This window comes from Tamandua tetradactyla, chromosome 17 (genome assembly GCF_023851605.1).
Source record: "Tamandua tetradactyla isolate mTamTet1 chromosome 17, mTamTet1.pri, whole genome shotgun sequence".
NCBI lineage: Eukaryota > Metazoa > Chordata > Mammalia > Pilosa > Myrmecophagidae > Tamandua > Tamandua tetradactyla.
Window position 1 is genome coordinate 4721681 of NC_135343.1, and position 12141 is coordinate 4733821.

The 12141-nt window shown below is 35.9% G+C and overlaps 1 protein-coding gene across 7 annotated transcripts in view; it reads right to left on the reverse strand.

The window, feature by feature from the left end:
* TSGA10 (testis specific 10) overlaps positions 1-12141 on the reverse strand; it is a 179840-nt gene that overhangs the window by 147516 nt on the left and 20183 nt on the right. For 5 of the 7 annotated variants that reach the window (XM_077133845.1, XM_077133841.1, XM_077133842.1 and 2 more), the window contains exon 3: positions 10628-10843. The exons of 1 other annotated variant lie outside the window; for it this stretch is intronic. In XM_077133845.1, coding sequence (XP_076989960.1) covers positions 10628-10843 — 216 coding nt within the window. Of the gene's footprint in view, positions 1-2809; positions 2918-10627; positions 10844-12141 lie in introns of those variants that run through there. One more of the 7 variants, XM_077133846.1, reaches the window with a different exon arrangement.

The following is a 12141-nucleotide window of genomic DNA, read 5'->3' on the forward strand; positions in this document are numbered from 1 at the left end:
CAGAGAGTTGTATATTCATCACCATGATCATTTTTTAAAACATTTCCATTACTCCAGAAAATGAAATAAAAAGAAAAAAGATCTCATACATCCCAAACCCCTTACCCCTCCCTCTCATTGACCACCAGTGTTTCAATCTACGCATTTTCACCCTTTATCTGCCCCCTATTATTTATTTGTTATTATCCTTAGTTTTTTGTTTTTTATTTTTTGTTTTTTTACTCATTTGTCAGTACCCTAGATAAAAGGAGGTTCAGACACAGGTTTTCATAATCACAGAGTCACAATATAAAAGCTATATAGTTACACAGTGGCCTTCAAGAATCAAGGCTACTGGAACACAGTTCAACATTTTCAGGTACTTCCCTCTAGCCACTCCAATACACAATAAACTAAAAAGGGATATCTATATAATGCATTAGAATAACTTCCAGGATAACCTCTTACCTTTGTTTGAAATCTCTCAGCCACCAAGACTTTATTTTGTCTCATTTCTCTCTTCCCCTTTTGGTCAAGAAAGCTTTCTCATTAGCATGATGCTGGGTCCCAGCATATCCCTGGGAGTTAGGTCCCACGTTGTCAGGGATATCTACACCCCTTGGGAATTATGTCCCACATAGGGGTTAAGGCAGTGAGTTCACCTGCCAAGTTGGCTTAGAGAGAAAGGTCTATTGGCCTTTCTTGAGTTAAGGTATCTTTCTCTGGATGCCTTAGTTTGGTCATTTTTATAGCCTTAGAATTATAAACATGTAACTTAATAAATCTCCCTTTTAAAAGCCAGCCCATTTCTGGTATACGGCATTCTGACAGCATTAGCAAACTAAAAAAGGTTGTGGCACCACAGAAGTAGCATGCTGCGGACTTCAAATACCAAACATGTTGGAATGCCTTTTTTAATGGGTAAGGGGAATATTCTGGAGGAATTGTGATATGCTTGAAGGAAAAGGCCTAGAATGCTTTGAAGAGACTGTTGGTAGAAACATGGACACTAAACGTGCTTCCAATGAGGTCTCAGACAGAAATGATGCATGTATTATTGCAAATTGGAAGAAAGGCAATCCTGATTTTAAAGTAGCAGCAGAGCATTTGACAAAATTAAGTGTTAGCATTGGATAGAAGGCAGAATTTGAGTGATGAGAACTTGGATATTTAGCAGAAGAGATTTCAAAACTAAATGTGGAAAATGTAGCCTGGTTTCTCTTTGAAACTTATAGTAAAAAATGACAGGAAAGAGAGATAAGCTGAGAACTGTACTCTTGGGTACAAAGAAAACAGAAATCAATGGTCTAAAATCCTGGGCTTCCTGTTCTTCCTCAAAGAACAGAACCCATGTGAGGATTTAACCAAACATGGAAATAGTCAGCTATTACAGGACAAGCCAGGATTGGAGATGGAGTTATCCAGAAAGGATTTGTGGAAAGTGCTATTATTTGATGGGTATGATCTCTATATACTGCATAGAAGACCAACAAGAGTGTTGTGGGATCTGTATAAACAGAACCACTGCCAGTGTGGACTAAAAGGGACAGAAAGGGGCAAACTGAAGGAAAAAATCATTTCAAAGGCAGAACCATGGAAGCTAAGGTCTGAAACCAAGAAACTCAAGCCAGAAGAGCATATCCACCCATGCACTTGAAGAGGGTAAGTTTACCTCAAAGCCAGAGAGCGGGTCTTGCCTTCAACCTCAATGTTCAGGAAGAGTTCTTAATGCCTCCCAGAGCTCGGGGGGGGGGGGGGGGGGGGCGCACATTCCTTGGGAACTGGGATGAGCCTTGCTGCCACCCCATCATTCAGAGGGGGTTAAGCATGTGCCCCTGAGATGACAGAAAGCCCAGATGCTGCCCTGATGGAGAGGGTGAAGCCAAGAAAAAGGTCTCCCCAAAGTTCCCCAAGACTGCAACCCTCGCCCCAGTATCTGGAAAGAACAAGCCTGCTGCATAAGCCCTTGGAAAGGATGGGACTGCAGCTCTATCAAGAAACAAGGACAAATGATTCAGACTTTGAAATCTAATAGAATTTGTCCTGTTGGTTTTAGGAACTGTTTAGGACCTTTGATCCATTTTCCTTCCAATATCATCCCACGGAAATGGGAATATGTAACCCATAACCGTCCTTCCCTTGTATACTGGCAGCAGATAACTTGTTCTGAATTTCACAGGTCAACAGCCAGATAATTTTTGCCTTAGGATAGACTATACCTGTGACTGACTTTGATGAGATTTTACCCTATTTCTGACTTGATATAGTATATGCATTGTTAACGAAATGGTTTAAGGCTTTCGTGATATTTTGATGGAATGAACATATTTTGTGTACAGAAAGAACATGTTTTCTGGGGGTTCCAAGGGTGGAATGTGCCAGTCTGAAACTGTTGTGTGCCCCAGGAAAGCCATGTTCTTTAATCCTGATTTGATATTGTAGGGTGGGATCTTTTTTATTAGGTGGTTTTCATGGAGATGTATCTGCCTAGTCAAGATGCGTTTTCATCCTTTAAGAGAGAACCATTTTGGAAAAAGTTTCAGAGCTGACACAGACAGAGATCTTTGGAGACACATAAAGAAACTCCCCAGGGAAGCTGTTTGAAATCAGAAGCCAAAGGACCAGCAGATGCCAGTTGTTTGCCTTCCCAGGTAATAGAGGTGTTTCAGACATCATCGGCCTTTGAGACAAGGTATCTTGTTCTAGATACCTCAGTTTGGACATTTTTATGGCCTTAGAATGGTAAACACGTAACTTAATAAATTTCCTTTACAATGGCCAACCCGTTTCTGGTACTGCATTCTGACAGCATGAGCAAACTAAAACATACCCCTTCTAAAATTAGTGACGTCTAAATGGGGCACTTTCTTCACTGGAATTTGGCCAATGAGGCTCCCTTCAGTCTTGTACATTTTTTGTCCCTCCACCTGACCACATCCTGAATATCAAGGAGCACAGTTAATTTTCTCTTTGAAGAAGAAAAAAGACATAATAAAGCATTAATTACAAGCACTTTAATTTGATGACTTTTATAACTAAAATAGATAGTGAACTCAATTTACTAAAATACTGAACTCAATTATACTGGGAAAGGATAAATATTCTTAAAGAAATTCATGAAATAAACAAAAAACTGTATTGAAAAATTTTAGACTATACAAGTAAGTTTAAAATGAACTCCAAATACTTGAGTAACAACCATTACAAGATAAATAATCCACAGGTTAAAAACAAGTGATTCTATGCAGGAGACCCAGGTTCAATTCCCTGCCCATGCACTTCTCCCACCAAAAAAAAACATTAAGAATAAAAGTCATTCTTATCCAAGTTCATAGAAACAGAAAGTAGCGTACAGGTTTGGATTAGGAAGATATTGAGCAGTTACTGCATTAATGGATGCTGGGTTTCTATTTGGGGTGATGGGAGAGTTCTGGTAACGGATGATGGTGAGGGCAGCACAACATCGTGAATGTGATTAATTACAATGAATGGGCACATTTATGTTGTATATGGTCCCACAATTTAAATGCGAGAAAAAGAGACTAATGAGACAAGGATAATTAAATCTAATACATGATCCTGAATGGGACCTAATAATAGAGAAAATGTCCAAAAGGACATTATTGGGGCATATAAAAGGAATTGGGCTATAGACTATAAGCTTTACATCAATGTTAAATTTCTTGAAACTCAACTTAAGGTGGTTACATAAGTGAATATCTTTGTTCTTAGAAAATATACATGGAGATATTAAGTGCTCAAGGAATGTTAGACTATAGACAGCTAAATAGACATATGGATGGATGGATGGATGGAAAGAATGATATAGCAAATGTGGCACAATGTTAGAAGTTAGTAGATATGGATATTTAAGTAGGAGGTTTGTTTCAGTTCTCTGTGTGGGTTTTGTATTACTTTTGCTACTACTTTGTAAGGTTGAAATTATTTCAAAATGAAAAGTTTAAAACAAAAAAACCAAACCATTCTTATCTAGTCTCTGAAGTAGTGCTGCTAAGGATCTCCTCTAGGCAACCTTGTTGGAGAAGACTATGTTATTATTTTTAATTTAGTAATTCTTTAAGCAGTCTAAAGCAGTGAGGTTTACTATACACACACACACACACACACACACACACACTATCCTAGGTATGTATATATACAACTGCACTCATATATTCAAATTACTGTAACAAATAACGCCCTAACACATATTCTCAACCAGATCACTTATTTACTTATATACATTAAAAGAATGTTTAAGAATACATAGCAATAATTAGCTTTGGGAAACTACCTTATTACAAATACAATATACCAATCTGTGATTAATAAAATCAAGATCAATGAACACATTCACACATTATCATTTAAATACTCAACAGGTTGCTTTTTGGCCTTCAAACATTTTTGGCATTTTACTTATAAGCCACTAGTAAGCAAAGAGAAAAGAAACTGCTTTCATTGTATAATTGCGTTTAAATTGCTAGTTTCTAAATTTCAAGGCAGAGCACAATTCAATCAAGAAATAAAACATGTATCAAAATATCATAACGGTACAGTAATTTAAACAATGTTGTAACAGTACAGAAGGAAGCAAAGAATCAATAAAACAAAATAAAACTCCCCCAAGCCGTGGAGGCCAGCAGCCCCCACCAATGCGCGGATTTCCGGGCAGGCTGGGAGATTTGAAACGGAACTCCCCCAAGCCGCTTCGGCTGGCGACCCTCCCCCACAGCGAGAGTTTTCCAAAGTTAAAGGAGCCACAACATCTTTTACTGGTGGGACCCTTAGACAGACGAGCGCCACGAGCGCCACCTACTGAGGAGGATAAGAAAAACAGAGCCCAGGGATTTCACAGAAAAATGTTCCAACCTGCTGGGTCCCACACCCAGGGAAATCTGATTAAATGCCCAGACGCCAGCAGAAAATAATGGATGACGCTCAGAAAATTGAAGATATGGCCCAGTCAAAGGAACAAACCAATAGTTCAATTGAGATACAGGAGCTGAGACAACTAATGCTGAATATACGAACAGAAATGGAAAACCTCTTCAAAAACCAAATTGATAAATTGAGGGAGGACATGAAGAAGACATGGGCTGAACAAAAAGAAGAAACAGAAAGTCTGAAAAAACAAATCACTGAACTTATGGGAGTGAAGGACAAAGTAGAAAAGATGGAAAAAAATATGGATACCTAAAATGGTAGCTTTAAAGAGACAGAAGCTAGAATTAGTGATTTAAAGGATGGAACATCTGAATTCCAAAAAGAAACAGAAACTATAGGGAAAAGAATGGAAAAATTTGAGCAGGGGATCAGGGAACTGAATGATAATATGAAGCGCACAGATATACGTGTTGTGGGTGTCCCAGAAGGAGAAGAGAAGGGAAAAGGAGGAGAAAAACTAATGGAAGAAATTATCACTGAAAATTTCCCAACTCTTATGAAAGACCTAAAATTACAGATTCAAGAAGTGCAGCGCACCCCAAAGAGAATAGATCCAAATAGGTGTTCTCCAAGACACTTACTAGTTAGAATGTCAGAGGTCAAAGAGAAAGAGAGGATCTTGAAAGCAGCAAGAGAAAAACAATCCATCACATACAAGGGAAACCCAATAAGACTATGCGTAGATTTCTCAGCAGAAACCATGGAAGCTAGAAGACAGTGGGATGATATACTTAAATTACTAAAAGAGAAAAACTGCCAACCAGACTTCTATATCCAGCAAAATTGTCCTTCAAAAGTGAGGGAGAAATTAAAACATTTTCAGACAAAAAGTCACTGAGAGAATTTGTGACCAAGAGACCAGCTCTGCAAGAAATACTAAAGGGAGCACTAGAGTCAGAACCAAAAAGACAGAAGAGAGAGGTATGGAGAAGAGTGTAGAAAGAAGGAAAATCAGATAGGATATATATAATACAAAAGGCAAAATGGTAGAGGAAAATATTATCCAAACAGTAATAACACTAAATGTTAATGGACTGAATTCCCCAATCAAAAGACATAGAATGGCAGAATGGATTAAAAAACAGGATCCTTCTATATGCTGTCTACAGGAAACACATCTTAGACCCAAAGATAAACATAGGTTGAAAGGGAAAGGTTGGGAAAAGATATTTCATGAAAATAACAACCAGAAAAGAGCAGGAGTAGCTATACTAATATCCAACAAATTAGACTTCAAATGTAAAACAGTTAAAAGAGACAAAGAAGGACACTATATACTAATAAAAGGGACAATTAAACAAGAAGACATAACAATCATAAATATTTACGCACCGAACTAGAATGCCCCAAAATACGTGAGGAATACACTGCAAACACTGAAAAGGGAAATAGACACATATACCATAATAGTTGGAGACTTCAATTCACCACTCTCTTCAATGGACAGAACATCTAGACAGAGGATCAATAAAGAAATAGAGAATTTGAATATTACAATAAATGAGCTTGACTTAACAGACATTTATAGGACATTACATCCCACAACAGCAGGATACACCTTTTTCTCAAGTGCTCATGGATCATTCTCAAAGATAGACCATATGCTGGGTCTCAAAGCAAGTCTTAACAAATTTAAAAACATTGAAATCATACACAACACTTTCTCGGATCATAAAGGAATGAAGTTGGAAATCAACAATAGGCAGAGTGCCAGAAAATTCACAAATACGTGGAGGCTCAACAACACACTCTTAAACGAGTGGGTCAAGGAAGAAATTGCAAGAGAAATTAGTAAATATCTTGAGGCGAATGAAAACGAAAACACAACATATCAAAACTTATGGGACGCAGCAAAGGCAGTGCTAAGAGGGAAATTTATTGTCATAAATGCCTATATCAGAAAAGAAGAAAAGGCAAAAATGCAGGAATTAACTGTCCACTTGGAAGAACTGGAGAAAGAACAGCAAACTAATCCCAAAGCAAGCAGAAGGAAAGAAATAACAAAGATTAGAACAGAAATAAATGAAATTGAAAACATGAAAACAATAGAGAAAATCAATAAGACCAGAAGTTGGTTCTATCAGAAAATCAATAAGATTGATGGGCCCTTAGCAAGATTGACAAAAAGAAGAAGAGAGAGGATGCAAATAAATAAGATCAGAAATGGAAGAGGAGACATAACTACTGACCTCACAGAAATAAAGGAGGTAATAACAGGATACTATGAACAACTTTACACTAACAAATACAACAATTTAGATGAAATGGACGGGTTCCTGGAAAGGCATGAACAACCAACTTTGACTCAGGAAGAAATAGATGACCTCAACAAACCAATCACAAGTAAAGAGATTGAATTAGACATTCAAAAGCTCCCTAAAAAGAAAAGTCCAGGACCAGACGGCTTCACATGTGAATTCTACCAAACATTCCAGAAAGAATTAGTACCAACTCTCCTCAAACTCTTCAAAAACATCGAAGTGGAGGGAAAGCTACCTAATTCATTCTATGAAGCCAACATCACCCTCATACCAAAACCAGGCAAAGATATTACAAAAAAAGAAAACTACAGACCAATCTCTCTAATGAATATAGATGCAAAAATTCTCAACAAAATTCTAGCAAATCGAATCCAACAACACATTAAAAGAATTATACAGCATGACCAAGTAGGATTCATCCCAGGTATGCAAGGATGGTTCAACATAAGAAAATCAATTAATGTAATACACCCTATCAACAAATCAAAGCAGAAAAATCACATGATCATCTCAATTGATGCAGAGAAGGCATTTGACAAGATTCAACATCCTTTCCTGTTGAAAACACTCCAAAAGATAGGAATACAAGGGAACTTCCTTAAAATGATAGAGGGAATATATGAAAAACCCACAGCTAATATCATTCTCAATGGGGAAAAATTGAAAACTTTCCCCCTCAGTTCAGGAACAAGACAAGGATGTCCATTATCACCACTATTATTCAACATCGTGTTGGAGGTTCTAGCCAGAGCAATTAGACAAGAAAAAGAAATACAAGGCATCAAAATTGGAAAGGAAGAAGTAAAACTATCACTGTTTGCAGACGATATGATACTATACGTCGAAAACCCAGAAAAATCCACAACAAAACTACTAGAGCTAATAAATGAGTACAGCAAAGTAGCAGGTTACAAGATCAATATTCAAAAATCTGTAGCATTTCTATACACTAGCAATGAACAAGCTGAGGGGGAAATCAAGAAACGAATTCCATTTACAATTGCAACTAAAAGAATAAAATACCTAGGAATAAATTTAACTAAAGAGACAAAAAACCTATACAAAGAAAAGTACAAAAAACTGTTAAAAGAAATCACAGAAGACCTAAATAGATGGAAGGGCATACTGTGTTTATGGATTGGAAGACTAAATATAGTCAAGATGTCAATCCTACCTAAATTGATTTACAGATTCAATGCAATACCAATCAAAATCCCAACAACTTATTTTTCAGAAATAGAAAAACCAATAAGCAAATTTATCTGGAAGGGCAGGGTGCCCCGAATTGCTAAAAACATCTTGAGGAAAAAAAAACAAAGCTGGAGGTCTCGCGCTGCCGGACTTCATATTATGAAGCCACAGTGGTCAAAACAGCATGGTATTGGCATAAAGATAGATATATCGACCTATGGAATCGAATAGAGTGCTCAGATATAGACCCTCTCATCTATGGACATTTGATCTTTGATAAGGCAGTCAAGCCAACTCATCTGGGACAGAACAGTCTCTTCAATAAACGGTGCCTAGAGAACTGGATATCCATATGCAAAAGAATGAAAGAGGACCTGTATCTCACACCCTATACAAAAGTTAACTCAAAATGGATCAAAGATCTAAACATTAGGTCCAAGACCATAAAACAGTTAGAGGAAAATGTAGGGAGATATCTTATGAAACTTACAATTGGAGGTGGTTTTATGGACCTTAAACCTAAAGCAAGAGCACTGAGGAAGGAAATAAATAAATGGGAGCTCCTCAAAATTAAACACTTTTGTGCATCAAAGAACTTCATCAAGAAAGTAGAAAGACAGCCTACACAATGGGAGACAATAATTGGAAACGACATATCAGATAAAGGTCTAGTATCCAGAATTTATAAAGAGATTGTTCAACTCAACAACAAAAAGACAGCCAACCCAATTACAAAATGGGAAAAAGACTTGAACAGACACCTCTCAGAAGAGGAAATACAAATGGCCAAAAGGTACATGAAGAGATGCTCAATGTCCCTGGCCATTAGAGAAATGCAAATCAAAACCACAATGAGATATCATCTCACACCCACCAGAATGGCCATTATCAACAAAACAGAAAATGACAAGTGCTGGAGAGGATGCGGAGAAAGAGGCACACTTATCCACTGTTGGTGGGAATGTCAAATGGTGCAACCACTGTGGAAGGCAGTTTGGTGGCTCCTCAAAAAGCTGAATATAGAATTGCCATACAACCCAGCAATACCATTGCTAGGTATCTACTCAAAGGACTTAAGGGAAAAGACATAAACGGACATTTGCACACCAATGTTTATAGCAGTGTTATTTACAATTGCAAAGAGTTGGAAGCAGCCAAAATGTCTATCAACAGACAAGTGGCTAAACAAACTGTGGTATATACATACGATGGAATATTATGCAGCTTTAAGACAGAATAAACTTATGAAGCATGTAATAACATGGATGGACCTAGAGAACATTATGCTGAGTGAGTCTAGCCAAAAACTAAAGGACAAATACTGTATGGTCCCATTGATATGAACCAACATTCAAGAATAAACTTGGAATATGTCACTGGTAACAGAGACCAGCAGGAGTTAGAAACAGGGTAAGATAATGGGTAATTGGAGCTGAAGGGATACAGACTGTGCAACAGGACTAGATACAAAAACTCAAAAATGGACAGCACAATACTACCTAATTGTAATGTAATTATGTTAAAACACTGAATGAAGCTGCAAAAAAAAAAAAGAGTTCAGCAACATATCCATGCATAAAGGGAAATTAAGTATCTGCTAAAAAAAGAACTTGAAATCAGTGGATGAAAGATGAACTTGTCAATGCTACATCATATTAGATCAAAAAGAAATTCCATACTAGAAAAAAAAGGCAAAAAGCCATTAAAAATTGTAAAAGAAAACTTTCAAAATTATTTTTATTGTCTTGAGGTAAGAAGGCCTTCCTAAACACAGGAATTAAAACTCCAAAATCAGTCAAGAGTGAAAAAACTTGCCTACACAGAAATGTAAAACTTTTGGGAAAAAAAATTTAAGAGTGAAATAAATTATACATGTGAAAAAGGACGGGAATATATGCATTTATTTGTTTGTAGATATTTCCACAAAGAGAATATTGGAAAGGGAAATAAAGGTTCTATATACAGAACATACCTGTTACTTGTAGTTTTGCAACAATTACCTATTACTTAGGAAATTTTTTGAACAAAATTGCAATGACTACCTACTATGAAATTTTTGAATGAAAGTTTTTTAGAGTAATAAAATGTGATATACAATATAATTTAACCCTTGGAATAAACACTCAAATATAATGCCAAATATAAAAGGCTTTCAAACGATATAAATGATGTTACTTTTCCATTGCATTTAATAATTACATGGCTTTAAAAGTAAAAATAAAAATCCTGATCAGTGGTAAATCCAATACCTTTGCTTCTTCAAGTTCCTTGTCAGCAGTATCCACCACCAAATTTTTCTCTTTCTCTAGTTGCTCTGCTAGTTGGTCAATTTTAATCAATTCTTTACAAAGATGCTCATTGTGACTGGTTAAACTGTCTATGTGACTTCTTACCACCTCCTTACTATCCAAGAGTTTCCTAACATATTCTTCCAAGCCATGATTTGTCTGTTTGAGATCTTCAATCTGTCATAATTAGAAAGAAAATAATCATGTTAACATTTTTCCTTAGTTTCTCTCTGAAGAAGACAACTATATGACCGGAATCAGGAAGAGAGGGTTGCTTCCCTGAGCAGATTTAATTGTATACCTTTTTATACTTTCTGAATTTTGTACCATATGTGCATATTACCTATTTGAAAAAATATGGTAAGTGAAAATTTAAAATTTTTCATAAGTACATTTTTCAAGACAATTTATTTAAAAATATCTTAACTGCTACTGATTTTAGTTAAATTTTTTTAAATGGCCAAATGTTTTCTATCTGCAATAAAAAGCTAATCTTGAAATATTTAATTTTAATTAAAAAAACATTAAATAAAAGTGCTCTTTATAATTAAATTTCTAATTATAGTTACCAAAAACATTAATTTTTTGGAATGCATCAATAACTTACTTGACTAAGCTAAATACCAAATCAATCAAGTATTTGCTGACTAACGTGGAGGACCACAGCTTTCTTTCCCAGTCCACTATCAACCCATCAATGGATGAAGAAAAGAGCAGAAAGAACCTTTTTCATCACCAAGGTATCCAAATGCCTTTAAAGAAAAAACAATTAGTTTCACTGAACAACTATTATTTATGAGGAATTATATTAAATTCCAAGAATACAAAGACCAGTTAGGTAACTACCCCAAGAACTTATTTTTTATTGCAGAAATACAAACACATGAACAAGGAACTGTAATACAATATGTTAAATACCACAACAGAAATGTCTATGAGATAATAGTAGTGGCAACAAAGGTCCTTTTCCAAGTATTTGTCTCTCACTGCACTTTAAACACATTTATGGGCACCTACTCCGTTCAGTACCATACTGGTACACTATGGAAGATACAAGAACAGAGAAGAAACAATCTGCCATTAAGAAACATTGAAAATTGCTACATCCCTGATCTCTTTGTTCTAACATTATTCTTGCCTTGCTATTGTTTTCTTCAAATAATTAGAGAGCTATCTCCTTCCAATCCATCAAAACCAACAGTTTTCTTTTAAAATATGAAACTTATCTGGAACTTACTATATTTTGAAATATCCTAAAGGTCAGGAATTATTTTTAAATAAATATGCTGTCACTTACTACATTCAATAAGTACATGCTAAGAAGCATGATAAAAGCCTTTTGAGGTAATCCAACCTTGACTCTGGCATTTTTAAGGCACACTAACTTGTGAGATTTAGAGGTAAACTATTTGAATTTTTTCAAATCCAGGAACAAGAAAAATTTTTAATTTAAAAAACCATTAATTTTTAAAAAA